Source organism: Dermochelys coriacea, chromosome 1 (genome assembly GCF_009764565.3).
Source record: "Dermochelys coriacea isolate rDerCor1 chromosome 1, rDerCor1.pri.v4, whole genome shotgun sequence".
NCBI classification, from domain to species: Eukaryota; Metazoa; Chordata; order Testudines; family Dermochelyidae; genus Dermochelys; species Dermochelys coriacea.
This window is the reverse complement of record NC_050068.2, coordinates 247,988,592-248,003,268: the sequence shown is the minus strand read 5'-3', so window position 1 is coordinate 248,003,268 and position 14,677 is coordinate 247,988,592. Positions and strand designations below refer to the sequence as shown.

The 14,677-nt window shown below is 43.0% G+C and overlaps 1 protein-coding gene and 1 long non-coding RNA gene across 8 annotated transcripts in view; one reads left to right on the top strand and one right to left on the bottom strand.

The window, feature by feature from the left end:
* The window catches only part of LOC119855030, a 30,489-nt gene that overhangs the window by 6,683 nt on the left and 9,129 nt on the right, over positions 1-14,677 (bottom strand). Inside the window, exon 2 of one of the 2 annotated variants that reach the window (XR_006282662.1) lies at positions 4,606-4,671. The exons of the other annotated variant lie outside the window; for it this stretch is intronic. This is a non-coding gene — a long non-coding RNA (uncharacterized LOC119855030). The remainder of the gene's footprint in view (positions 1-4,605; positions 4,672-14,677) is intronic. 2 annotated transcript variants of the gene reach the window in all.
* Positions 1-14,677, top strand: part of DGKI (diacylglycerol kinase iota) — a 304,108-nt gene that overhangs the window by 282,716 nt on the left and 6,715 nt on the right. For 5 of the 6 annotated variants that reach the window (XM_038400325.2, XM_043518599.1, XM_038400320.2 and 2 more), the window contains 4 exons: positions 1,629-1,666; positions 4,661-4,781; positions 11,609-11,645; positions 13,585-13,684. In XM_038400325.2, coding sequence (XP_038256253.1) covers positions 1,629-1,666; positions 4,661-4,781; positions 11,609-11,645; positions 13,585-13,684 — 296 coding nt within the window. Of the gene's footprint in view, positions 1-1,628; positions 1,667-4,660; positions 4,784-11,608; positions 11,646-13,584; positions 13,685-14,677 lie in introns of those variants that run through there. The other variant, XM_043518603.1, reaches the window with a different exon arrangement.

Sequence of the window (14,677 nt, the reverse complement as noted above, 5' to 3'; positions counted from 1 at the left end):
ATGTAGAAACTCTCCTATGAGTTATATAGTTCAGCTATCACCAAAACACACAGAACTCGGGTCTCTTGTCACCCTCTTTTCTTGTAATATGATTAGGAATAGGGGGAGGCAGTATATGAGGATTCATAGATTCCAAGCCCAAAAGGGACCGTTGTGATCATCTAGTCTGATCTCCTGTATAATAGAGGACATAGAACTTCCCCAGAATAATTTCTTTTGAACCAGAGCATATCTTTAAAAAACATCCACTCTTGATTTAAAAATTGCCAGTGGTGGAAAATCCACCACAGCCCTTGGTAAATTGTTCCACTGTTAAAAACAGTGGGAAGAGAAGAGAAGAGAAGAGACTTGCCCAAAGTTACAGAGTCCATCGGGGCAGAACCAGGAATGGAACCCTGATCCCCAGTCTAGCATCCTATCCACTGGCTCACAACTAATTGTTGTATTACAGAAGTGCCTAGACACCCCAAATGAGACACTAGAAAGACTACTGTGATCATCTAGTCTGATTTATAGATCAGGAGAGGCATGCAGGGAGTCAATGTGACCTACTGGGTAGGGTAGGGCACTGGTCTGGGAGATTGGGGTTCTAGTCTCAGTGCTTCCACTGATGTGCTGTATGACCCTGAGTATCTTACCTCTCTGTGCCTCCATTTTCCCTCCCACCCGTTGTCTGTTTATTGCAAGTGCTGCAGGGACTGTCTCTTAGTATGCGTTTGTCTACTAGAATGGAAACCTGAATCTCAGTTGGGGTGTCTAGGTACTTCTAAATTATTAATAATGCTCTGCTTTCCCCTTTGTTTATTTCTGAGTGTTCTGCTATCCACTACTGGGACTGATTCTTCATCAGTATAAATCTTGAGAGGATCCCAGGAAGTACCACCTTTGCATTCAGTGTTGGCCTATCTGTGCTCCCATTTAAGTGAATGGGAATTTCACTGCTGACCTCAGCTGGAATAGAGTTAAACCAATGCTGCAAGCACATTGCAAATTACCTAATATGTCTTAAGTTGGACATTCAAAAATTGAGGCGCACATATTGAGTGGCCACTTTTGAAAACGTTGCCTAAACTTTTAGTAGTGTTTGACACAATATAGTTTATACTCTGTCCCTCATTCTGTAATGTTTGCCAGAGGGTATGAGTACACTGGAACTGGAAGGGGTGATTCTCAGCTCAAGGAGACACCCATACTAGTTCTGATAAAGCTAATGCGGTAAAAATAGAAGTGTAGCCACTGTGTGGCATGAATTACAGGGGCGACTAGCTTCCCTGAATATGCACTTAGGGTCTCAAACAGAATCATACTTGGGGTGGCTAGCCCATCCCACCGCTCATGCTGCTGCAGCTACATTTCTATTTTTAGCACACTAGCTTGATCAGAGCTAGCACAGATACATCTGCTTGACTTGGAACTTGCACTTTCAACTCCTGTGTAGCCATACCCAGAGCATGGCTCTGGTGATTTAAGATTGTGGCACTAGAATGCAAGCTTGCTGGGGCCAGGGACCTTTCCTCCTATGTATTTTTAATACTGTCAAGCACTGTACTCATCTGTGGAACTATGTAAATAATAATTGTACTGGTGTCCTTATCTCTGATGTTAGTCTTGTCTTTTGTCTTTTGCAGCACTTTTACAAGCAGTAGTAGACGGTGATCTTCTGAAGGTAAGTACCGCAAGTTGAGTTTCTCCCTCTTCTCAGCTATTTGCAGCTGTAATGAACTATGAGTTATAGTCTACTCCTCTCTCAAAACATAAACATACCGCTGTAAACCTTGATCGCCAAATGCCACTTGCAGGGTACATTGAATATTAGAGGAACAACAGCCAAGTGAGATATGATTGAAATTCAAGTGAATAGAATCTGGTATTGTACTGCACCTTTCATACTCCAGGAATCCCAAAGTACTTCACAGAGCAATGGGTTGATTACACAGTGAAGTGATTATGTAGGCAAATGCAGTGCTGAGCAATACGGTATCACCAAGCCAGCCTTGCACAATAAAGCTTGTTTTACTGAAAGGGGAATGTTGGTCAGAACACTGGAGTTGTTCCCAATTCATTTAAAAGAGTGTAAGGATATTTTTAACTTCCACCTAGACAATTACAAAGGTATGAAGAAGGGACTTTGGTTTACTATCTCATGCGATAGATGACACTTCTGATAGTTAGTTAGTCTCTGCTCCCCTTTGCACTGCACTGTAATGTCAGGATTAACTATGAGCCAAGTTCTTCTGACATTCAGAAGGGCTTGAAACCCAAAAAATCTTGGCCCAGCCCTAAGTATCAGCTAATGGCAACTCTCTCAGGAAGGAGGAAAGGGGGCAGAGGGAATGTGTTTAATTCCTATAAGTGTGAAGCTCACTTTTGACGATTGCAATCCCTATTTTTCAGTAGCTAAGGGTGCATGTACACAGTGAATAAAAAACCCCATAGCAATGAGTCTCAAAGCCTGAGTCAGCTCACTCAGGCTTAAAAAACAGGAGTACTTGTGGCACCTTAGAGACTAACAAATTTATTTGAGCACAAGCTTTTGTTGGCTAAAACCCACTTCATCGGATGCATACAGTGGAAAATGCAGTGGGAAGATATATATACACACAGAGAACATGAAACAATGGGTGTTACCATACACACTGTAACAAGAGTTATATCACTCTCGTTATAGTGTGTATGGTAACACCCATTGCTTCATGTTCTCTGTGTGTATATATATCTTCCCACTGCATTTTCCACTGGATACATCCGATGAAGTGGGTTTTAGCCCACAAAAGCTTATGCTCAAATAAATGTTAGTCTCTATGGTGTCACAAGTACTCCTGTTCTTTTTGCAGATACAGACTAATATGGCTGCTACTCTGAAATCATTCAGGCTTGTGGGGCTAACAATAGCATTGTAGACGTTCCTGCTCAGTCTGAAGCCTGGGCTCTGAAATCTGACATTGTGGGTAGGTCTCACAGCCTGGGTTCTATTTTTAGCCCTGTAGCACAAGCCCGAGTCTGTTGACCCAGGCTCTGAAACTCGCTACCACTGGTTTTTTGTTTGTTTGTTTGGGGGTTTTGGGGTTTTTTTTGGTATTTTGTTTGGTTTTTGCTGTGTAGATGTACCTTAAGTGGTTGGGATTTGCACACATACCCCTGAATTTGCGTGAGTATTGTGACTAACAATTGCAACATTAACTGGAAAAAGCCTTGAAGCTATCTGAAAAAGTAGCAATTCTGTCACTCCTGATCTTTGCCTATAGATACATACCTCTACCCCCACTATCCCATTGGCCACAGCAGTAGCGATGATTCACTGTAACCACCATTCATTTGTACAATGTTGACCTTTCTCTCATATCACATGCTATTCTGAAATTTACAGCACAGTTTCCCCATCCCTTAAGGCTACTGTAATTTATATGGTGCAACTCCCCCTTGAATTTTCTTCAGGTGCATCATGACTTTGTGTCATTGCATTATGACAATGGAATATTATTATGTCATCTCAACACTGTTTTATAGTGTTTTTTTACAAATTCCCAAAGCCTGCAGCAACTTTAAGGAGCAATCACCTGCTCTTTCCTGCCTTCCCAATGCAGATCTTCCCCTACAATGAGATCCAAGTAGAAACGTGTGTGTGTGTGTGTGTGTGTGTGTGTGTGTGTAAAATATATGGATAAGGAAATAGGAGGTACAGCACAGCACCTGATCTCTGGCATGTTGGTTTCCTTACAGAGGTTCAGATCTTCTCGGGGCAGCAGTAGGAAAGGCAAGGCAGGGAGACTTTGGGAAAAGGCCCAAAATCTAATTCTTAAAATATTCTTCCCATGATATCAGCTGCAAAATACATACAAATGTATTTAGGAATGATTCTTTCTTTTTGCTTAGGGCCCCTACTGGCTAAAAATATACATGGGAATATACATGAAAATAAAAAGAGCAATTTACTATTTCCACACAATATACAGTGTGTACCCAATCCTGAACACATAGGCCATTCACAAATTCATATACAGACTTAGACTGTAGCACCACCACTATAATAATATGTATTTATACAAACACACAGCGATCCACCCCACAACACATCTGCATAGGTCATAACCAAGACATGCACATAAAATCCGTATCCCAATCTCTGCAGATGGACTTGGGGCATAAGGCACCTGAACTACAACTCCCATAAGGCACTGTGTATTTCCAAATAAATTTTTGGGGGTTTGGCTCAATTTTGTTGGTTTACTTGTGTTTGTTTTTTTTTGATTGGAAAGTTAAAATGTTCCACAGAAAGCAAACACTTTTTGTGAAATGTTTACTTGAAACCCAATTTTTCATTAAAATGTACAAACAAACAAAAACCTCAAATAATTTCAATGATTTTTCTTTTTGACCAGCCCTTCTTGCAAGCATAATTCATCTACAGTTTATCATCAATGATCCACTGCTCAGGAAATGTAATTTGACATTGTTAACTCAGTGTGTCGTAAGCCTTGCTACTTTTAGGTCAAAATCATTTGCTATGCATTGTAAGGGCCTAACGGTTTGGCTAGTGGTTACCACTGCTCTTTTTAGCCACCTGCTAGCAAATCTGACAGTTAATTTACCTGCATGTTTATTTACCTGTGCACCTTGTCCTACAGTTTTCTTGTCCTCTTCCTGTGCATTTACATTCCAGTTCATAGAATGCTGTAAGAGAGGAGCTAATCTGTTAATCCAGGGACCTGACCACTGTTCCTTGCTTCACCATGCTACCAAGACTGGGCACCTTGAAATTGTGAAATACATCTTAGAACATGGTAAGTAATTGTGTGCAAACCCACAGAGAATCACATTCCATGAAGTAGCCGTAAGTGTCACTGTGGTAGAATAAAAGTTTACTCATAACCCCTTACCAATCTGTCCTTCTGCAGCATGTTGCTATGGATTTGGAAGAAGTGTTGAAGCTAGCCCTAGATAAGGGGGAAAGAGTGAAGAGTATAACAGGACAACTTTATAGGAGATGCAACATTTTCATAGATTATAAAACCAGAAGGGACCGTTGTGATCATCTAGTTTGATCTCCTACATAACACAGGTCATAGGACTTCTCTGAATTCTGTGGTTTCCTTCATTGAGCCCTCTCTCCAGACTACCTCTCAGAACACACCTGGCCTGTGTACTCATCCTCCATCCCTCCCCAATATTTCCCTCAGGCACATCTTGCATGTGTGCATCCCAATGGAATTCTAGCACAGTTAGACTTATGTGAAGACTCAAGATGAAGTAGTAGTTGAAGCTAGCAGGGACATGAACAGGAAATCCATGAGAAGGAGTCTCCTCAGCAAACGGAGAAAGTGTGAGGAGGCTATGGCAAGATTAAACAAAGACCACCCATAGCATTGAGCAAACACCAGCTCTGTTTTCACCAGTCTGGCAGGAACCCCCTGAAACCTTTCTAGATCCTCTTCCTCTGGATGTCTCAGCTGCCTTGTTTGTATAAGTCTCTGGGGAATCTGACTGGGGATTGGCAATGCACTAATGGAGGTCTACTCGCTCTCTACACCTGCATCCAAGAAATTAATAAGTCATTTCTACACAGGACACTTCTCATTCATTGATAATCTCTCTGAGCCAACTTGCTGAAGGTTCATCAGTGTAATGTTTCTGCTTCTCTATAGTACTTTAAAATGTAGATTGTGGCCCCAGCACTTTATCAGTATTCAGAGCATGAAGTGTATTAATCAGTGATTCAGATGTTTTCTGACACTTCCTAATATCTCATGCTTCCCCGTAAATCATTTTAGCTAATGTCCATCATCCTTTCTCATGTGAGAAGATACTGGAATGGTTTTTATCCCTGCTACTGCCTCAATCCCTGCCCAGTCACGTGCTCCTGTAGTGTGTCTGTTGCCTATGCACTCTTGGATATGGCTAAGGTTAATGGGAGTCATACTTCAAAATACCTTCCGGGACACGCTGCTGAAAATACAGCACTAAATCATATAGGGAAAATGTTCTGAATGTTAAAAAGGATTAGGCAGAATTTATAGATTCCTCATATTGAACTAGGGAGGTGAACATAACATGATAAAGAAAAGGCAAATCCAATCACGTGCTCAGAGGTGGGGGAAGAGAGAAAAGGACACATTAATGTGAAGAGGCCCTTTGTGATGATGGGCATATTCCGCTTTCAAACACACCAGTGTCATCATGAGGAGATGCTGTTCCACGATCTGGATCTGAAACATTTCAGATGTTAAGAAAAAAGTCTCAAATAAGAAAAAACATAGGTTAGTCATATAAAGATACTGCTATGCAATGCGGCAGTGTATTTATTAGTGTGCTAGAACAACCCGGCATAGTCCCTGGAATGACAATGCAGGTACAAACTCAGTAGGCATTAGAATCAAATCTGTTTATCGCTGGAAGGTGAGTGTGATGGGATATGCAGATCCCATACTGAGCAAGAGAGAATTAATGAGAGCCTGTGACCCAATCAGCCCCATCCTGTGACACCTGTGCAAGGTGTCAAGCCTGGAAGAAGGAGATAAAAGAGGAAAATCCCAGTTCATTGGTGGCTGACTGAGAGAGGGAGTAGATATCTTGAACTAATCCTGTGAAGAAAGCCTTGGCTGGGGCCAGAGACTGCCTTGAAGCTGCCTGAAAGGAAGAGCCAATTAGGGCTAGAGCCTAACCAGAGACTCATATGAGTCATAGCCCCCTTGGGAAAGATAGGCCAGGTGCAAGACCTCTGTTTCTTTTGTTTCTCATAAGTGGTTTGTCTCTCCTTTGTTTTGGGACCAGCAGAAGAGTCAGCAGGCTAAGAGACTGTGAGGAAGGCCTAGGTACAGGCCACAGTAGGAAGCAATCGAGAGAGACAGCAGAGGATCTCAAACAGACCTCATCTGCTTCATACAGGGTCCCTGGGCTGGAACCCAGAGTAGAGGGTAGGCCTGGGTTCCTCTACCAGCCTCCCTAGGACAGGGGCATGAACACCACAGAGCCTATGGCTGACAAGCCCAAAAAGCCTGAAGTTGGGCAGAACCTCTGGTGTGATGCTGCCAGATCATTGGCCTGTTGGACTCGTGTTTCCCCAGAAGGCCCGGGACTAAAAGTGACCTGGCTGGCTGGCCAACTCACAGGAAGAGGAAGACCACCACAGGGCCAGGTTGCTGTCAGTGGGGGGCACCAAAGGAAGAGGAGAGCTGCTATACCCTGCCCAGCCAGGAGAGGATGCACATGCAGTGAATAGACTTTTCTAGAAGAGTATAGAAGCAACACTTTGCTGGTTTCTTGTATGGCTGTAACAAAGAAGTTTTCCTCTTTCTCAGAGGCAGGAAAAACAGATACAAAACCCTGAACTTCCTCCCAGAATTCCTAGAGTCAGGGGTCCTTCCCATATGAGTGGAGACACACCCTTTAGAAATTCTGAATGGACCAAGAAATGCCCAAAAAGCACAGTTGCTCTGTTACACTACGGAAATAAATCTATTAGACAAGCTAATCACTTAAATAATCTAGGTTTCAGAGTGGTAGCCATGTTCGTCTGTATCAACAAAAACAATGAGGAGTCCTTCTGGCACCTTAGAGACTAACAAATTTATTTGGGCATAAGCTTTCATGGGCTAAAACCCACTTCATCAGATGCATGGAGTGAAAAATACAGTAAGTAGTATATTTGTGAAAAGATGGGAGTTGCCTTACCAAGTGGGGGGTCAGTGCTAACAAGGCCAATTCATTTAAGGTGAAAGTGGCCTATTCTCAACAGTTGATTACTTTTGTAGTGCTGAGACCAAGGCAATCAAGGTGGACACCCACCTTGTTTCTGTTGGAAATGGGTGACATCCACCTTGATTGCATTGTAGAATAGTGAGATGACACTGATAGATATTGCACTAACTTTCTGTTGAGGTGAGGCAGAGCTTGTGGAATGTCAGTCAGTATCCTCAGCAGTAGGCCCAGTCCTGAACAATCCTCTAACCTCAAACTTCAACAGCCTTGCTACCCTCAAAATATTAGAGTTGTACTCTGAATATACACAGGAAGCAGATCTATTGAGTAGGAAGGTGCCATTTTTGTCCTTTTTCAGAGTCATATCAGTTTACTTTGGTGAGAAGGACACAATTTTACCACTCTTAGCACTGAAGAGACAACACAGTTCTGGGAGTGTAAACTGGATTCTATTTTGGCTCACATGAACAGAATTATTAGGTAAATTCCAAATACAGGGCCAAATTCTGCCCTAAATGACATCTATGTAATCCCGTTGAAAGCACAGGGATTGCATAACTATGCTAAGCGCATAACTGGTAGAAAGTGAGGTTGCAGTGGTATAACTGAGTGCAGCATTTGGCCTGCAAAATCTTTGTTGAAAAATCAGGTACCTAAGCTTTGTTATCCCAGTTTGAAGTTGGCAGATAGAAAATCCATCTTTTTACTTGTAAGCAAATTTTATGTGGAAATTATTGAGAGACATTAAATATGGAAATCCACAATGTCACTTTTCGAAGTAGCGCCCCACCATTAAGTCATGGGGGAGACCCTGAGTCAAGTTAAAAAGACATCAACTGTAAAAGATAGTTACTATTATCCCCTCTCTAGGATTAAATTTGAAGGGGAAACCTGGGGGGTTCTATAACATTGCATACAAATATCTTTTAAAAATGTTCCCAATTTTAAGGATAAGAACCAAGCCAGTTTTGTTCCCCAAATATAAGTGATATTCAAGGTATTCTGCAAATCTGACAGGCGTTTGTCCAGACAAAGCAAACTAGACATCCAGAGGCACTGACAACCTCAAACATTATTATTATTTTTTTTTTAAAGAAAATCTTCCATCCCTCTTCCCCAGTTTTATAAAGTGAGGGTTAAGAGGGCATTTCACTGACACAAGTTAATGTTTGTGGGCCTTCCAGAAGGTGGGAATCTTTAGGAGTAGCTTTAACAGCCTCAGTTGGAAGGGGTCGGGTTTGCTGCATATATTGAGGACTTTTAGCCTGCATGGTGCCATAGATTTTGGAAATGCCTTGGAAATGTGGTCAGTTAGTTTCTTTTATGTTGTAATGAGCTCAGCTAAAGGGCAGCTGTTTGCTTTTGAACATCTCACTCCTTGTCCTTCCCCAAAACCCAGTCTGCTATGCCTTCTGAGATCTCAGACAGTGGGTTTGGTGAAGCAAACGGGGGAGAGAGAGGGAAGAAAAAAGTTAGTCTTACTGTGTGAAATTACTATTAGACATTAAGGACAGAGAGTGATCCCAGCTGGTCTTCTCCTCAATAGTTCTTGCTTTTCAGCTCCTTTCAGGCGAACTTCCCCCCCGACCCTGTCCCCTATTTTATTTTCCTGGGCCTTTTTTTATTCCTCCACCTCCCAACACATTTCTATCTTTTGTTTTTATTTCACCCCTGCTGTTTTCCTTGATAGAACTCTCACTCATGCATTTCCCTTCCGGACTTCTATTGGGTTATTTTGTCATCTCCCTCTCTGTGTCTCAGTCCCCTTTTCTTTCTTTGCCTCTAGTCCCCAGTAAAACTGGCAGCTCCCTACTGGGCCAGGATGACAGTGCTGTTAGCTTTCCCAGTGCCAGCCTTTCCCAAATCTGTGCAGCTTTTGTCCTGCACCAGAAGGGGATTTGGAATGGTCGGCTGGCAGCGTCAGGGAGACTGATGTAAAAACAAGGCCCAAAAAGAGGGGTTGGGGAATTAGAAGGAAGGTGTGAGATGGTATAAGAGAAGCACTACTGAACATAAATAAGGGCCCAGCTTAATATTATGCATGACTCAGTGCCTCCAGTTTCAGCTGTAAACGTAAGAGAACAAAACAACAATCTGGGTACCATATTCTGTGAATTGCATACTACCAGTCTCTGACCCTCAAGCTGGCTGTGATAGTTGGGATGCTCTGATAAATAGCTTAGTTCAGTGTAATCTCATAAAACCCCCCTTCCCTAAAGTGGCAGAACATGTGCTGGCTTTCTTATTTTTATATTTTTAGAATGCTTTTTTGAGCCCCTCAGTATCAGCCCTATCCCCCTTCACCCTAGTTTCGTCCCCTTTCCATCTCAGTCCAATTTTCCCTCCTCCTTCGTCTCCCTACTTAGCAGGTCTAATCCCCCATCACTTTAACCCAGCTCCTTTGGCACCCCAGACCAATTACCACATACCCCTGCCCTTTCTCCCCTGATACCCTAGCCCAATTTCCCTTTTTACCCTTACTCTATCTTCCAAGGCACTTTCCACACCCAGTCAAACTGTCTTCCCCTCTCCCCACACCACTCCTCACTCAATCAAAGTTATCTCCATGCCCAAAAGAAATGTGTATGTATCTGGGAGGGCCAAAGCTCCAGTTGTGTTTCCCAGTGGGCTACAGTGTATTGTCTAAGCCCAATAACTGGCAAATGGCAACACTGGTAAGCTGGAAGAGCATCATTGCCTGAAAAGAATGCTCTTTTGACAGACATTAGATTTTTTTTTTTTTAGTTGCCTGATTCTAATGGAATGAGAACATTCAAATTTCATGTTCCCGCTTATCGGAGTGCAGGGGCTTCAGATCCTCAAGGAGTCATCTGTTTTCCTCCTTCCTCCATGCTCCTAGGTCCATCACCATATCTGACTACCTTTCTAGTCAAGGAGGTTTGAATGTGGAATCCATCATTGTTGCTCCTTATTAAGATTAATGCTGTGTAGCACTTTACATTTTCAAAGTGTTGTATATGTTTGTAGTATTATTGTTGGACTACAGTGCAGCCTTTCCAAGTAGAAATGGAATGTGCTATGCCTATAGCACGCACAGTCCCTGCTGTGTGGGGAATGGGCCCAATAAGCAGCTAATTATGGGAGCAGGTTCCCTAGTAGCTGGTGAAATCTCAGTTGCCGTAAATCCCCATATGAGGTTCGAGGCCATTGCAGCAGCCAGTGGAGCCATTTGAGCACGTTGCTGGTAACTTGGGGGCAAACAGTGAAGCCACAGGGCTCCTTAAAGGTTTCTACAGTGTAAGGATATGGGGAATGGGATTGCTTTTCCAACCTCCCACAGTGTGAAGATGGAGGAGGAAGGTAGTGGGCCACCTACAATTCCCAGGAGACAGCCTGTTGGCTTCCCCCAGTGATATTGAAAATGTTTGTGTTTGGGGAGGGGGTATAGACCATTGGGTCCTGTTCTCCTCCCTCCCAATGCATCCACAGGAAAACAGCAAAAGAGGAAAAGAAGAGGGGTTCGATTTTGTGCTTGTGTAATGAATAGTGTAAAACTTGGTGGTTTCAGATGAGACTTGCTGTAAATTTTGCAGGATCATTCAACCTGAAAGTCAAAGTTGAATTTGGGGGATATGAACCCAAAGGAAGTGAAACTTCAAAGAAAGGTTCACCATGCCCACCTCTAACCAAACCCACAATATTAGGCACAGTTTGGCTGATTATTGTTCTAACAGTAAATCATAGAATGTAAAGAATACCATATGACATATGTGAGAGACAAGCTTTCGAGCTTACCCTCACTTACAGGTCTGTGTAAGCTTGAAAGCTTGTCACTCTCACCAACAGAAGTTGGTCCAATAAAAGATATTCCCTCACTCACCTTGTTTCTTTAATATTCTGGGACCCACATGGCTACAATACCACTGCATATGACACGTGACTTTCTTTACAGGTCCATCTGAGTTACTGGATATGACAGACAGTGAAACGTAAGTGCAACCTACTTGACACCCACTTCCTTTAATGATTGATTTATTTCACTTTACTTCCATTTGTGCTCATTGGAAATCTCTTGGTGCGGTACAAAAGTAAAATAAAAATGTGTGAAAATGGCAGACTTCTAAAAAAGTATTCCCAACCCCAATGAACACCACACCTCTCCTCCCAAGCACCAAAACAAACTCTATTATCTCCCCCCATCTCCTAATTGCCCTAATTCTCCTAGAGCAGGGGTTCTCAAACTGGGGTTCGTGACCTCTCAGGGGGTCAAGAGGTTATTATGTGGGGGGGCCGCGAGCCGTCAGCATCTACCCCCAAGCCATGCTTTGCCTCCAGCATTTATAATAGTGTTAAATATTTTTAAAAGTGTTTTTAAGTTAAAAGGGGTGGGTCACACTCAGATATTTGCTGTGTGAAAGGGGACACCAATGCAAAGGTTTGAGAACCACAGTTCTAGAGGAAAACAGGTGAAAATTGCAATATCCTGACACTTACTGAATCCAGAACCGGAGGGCCCAAGAGGGATAGTAAATTCCAAAGGCAAGAAAACTTCTTGCTGACAATGCCTTCCCACAAGCAGAGAGAATTTTTATCTCAAATAGTCAGAACCCAAACCATTTTGGACTTTCTAGGGTTAAGCCACAGCTACTCTATGATTAGGGTGATCAGATGTCCTAATTTTATAGGGACAGTCCTGATATTTGGGACTTAGTCTTATATAGGTGCCTATTACCCCCACCCCCATCCTGATTTTTCACACTTGCTATTTAGTCACCCTATCTATGACTCCTTTGTGCTATCTATACTGAGCTGCCACAAAAGGGCCATAATAGGGTAAGCATAGCCTTGTCACAGGGGTACCAGTGCCCTGCAAAGAACTAACTCTGCCCCATCTCCACAGAAACCTCCACTGTAGGGAGCATTCCAGAGTACTCTGGAAGAGGGCATGAAGAGGCATGCATGGAACATTCCCATGCACCAGTGATTCTGCACCATGCAATGGTGCAAAGAGGCCATTGCAACAGAGGTGCAAGTTAGGGCAGCATTCAGGGCTTCCCTGGCCTTTGCCATAGGTTGAACCATTCACCATCTAGTCCTGAAAAGGGGAGTTGCATACCACTGCCTTTTGTCCCTGCACTAGCTCTAGCACCAGCACAGGCATGAATTTGTCCCTTAGTTCTCAGCTGGAAATCAGTTGGTATCTAGTGCTGCATCTTTGACCTTTTCATCTCCCACCCAGAGCACACATTCTCCTCCTCTTCCTCATCATATGAGGAAGATTGCTTCAACTGCAGTGGTATTGTGAGACAGTCTCCGCATCCTGTGAGGCCCACTCACAGGATACTGAGGCAGTCAAAATCAAGACTATCCTGTGAAAATCAGAATGGTTTAGAGCTTTAAAGGGAGTGCCGATCTGCAGCTGTGGAGGACTAGAACACTAACTCACTGATGGAGGTCAGGAAGAGGTGGGGATCAGTGATCAGGCAACAATATGGTGCAAGCGCTGACTTTGGCGTGCAGGAGTTTGACTTCCATTTATCTGTCCCTACTTGCAAGAGCCAAAGTGTAATAATATTTAGTTTGGGTAGGAAATAATAGAAAAAAACCACCACTGTTTACCCTACAGTGAATTAACAGAAAGGCAGCTAACTTGCTCTTCCAGCAGCCAGCAGAATCTGGTGATCTGTTTCTGTAAGAGTACCAATATGAAGGAAATATATGAAGGCAACAGTTCCTGTTCCCTTCCCCACCCACCCGGAAGCACTCCATCTGACATATGGGCATTATAAGCTGCTCTACTGATCCAGAGGGCATGCAAGCTGAGGGAGAAAGTGTAGATGTCTATGCCAAGGATAACAGGAGAGATCTGCATAAAAATGCTGCATTTTTCATTTTAACTTACGGCTAGTTTCCTCTGCTTTGGTTTAGGGGTGAGACAGCATTGCACAAGGCGGCCTGCCAGCACCATCGTGGCATCTGCCAGCTCTTGGTGGATGCGGGAGCGTCTCTAAGAAATACAGATTCCAAGGTAACTAAACCAAATGAACCAATTATAAAACACTTTAGACAAGCGAGACCAATCAGCAACTGTTCCTGCTGTCTGCATGATTGAGGGCCTCTATATGTTCCAAGAGCATTTCTTTTCAAACAAGTCATTTATTTAGAAAAATATCTTGATTTAAACAAACACAAGAGACCCCAGTTAAATCCCCAACCTGGGTCGTCTTTGCCATAGTGATAACCTATCCTGAAACTGTTTTCTCAAATGGAGTGTCAGTGAGGCATCTCCAGGGCAGAGTAGTATCATCACTGGGCACTGTAAAAAGAGATGTACGGATCACTGATTAGGAATTCTAGTTTGATTCAATGGTGACTATGCAATGTGGTGGTTGTGATCTAGTTATTTTGTGGGGATGGCCAACCCCCTTCTATGTCCCTACTTTCCATTTTGTCCACTCATGCAAGGCCAACCACAATCTCCCCCACCCTCTTAGTATAAACTCAAAATTGAACAGACCTAACGGGACTGTCTGAGCATGAGGAAAACATATGGGCAAAATTAGAGGCTAGGAATATTCAACCATTATGTCAGTCTGATTGACTGAACATCCACAAGAAGTTCACAAACATAAATAAACTTGAGCATGGACAGGGAGGGGCCATTGACACATTACATTGAGTACCAGGGTTTCTAATCACCCCAGCTGACCTGTCTGCAGGTGACCACAATCACCTTTGAAGGTGCTACATAAGATGCCCTTCTGGCAAGAAGTTGGTAACAGCAGACAACCTATGGGTAGTGGTTGAAAGGTGTGATTAAAAAGGCAGTAAGACTTCAAGAATCCAGAATCCAAGGTTTGTTGCTTCTCTACAGATAAATTAAGTTTTAAAAACATTATTACCATATTTTGCAGTGCAGAGTAGTCTCTTGTGAAGAGAAGGTTCATCTGTTCCTTTTGGACAATAGTACTGAATACTACTGTCAGCAAAGGCTGAAATGCAGCCAAGTGGACACTGACTA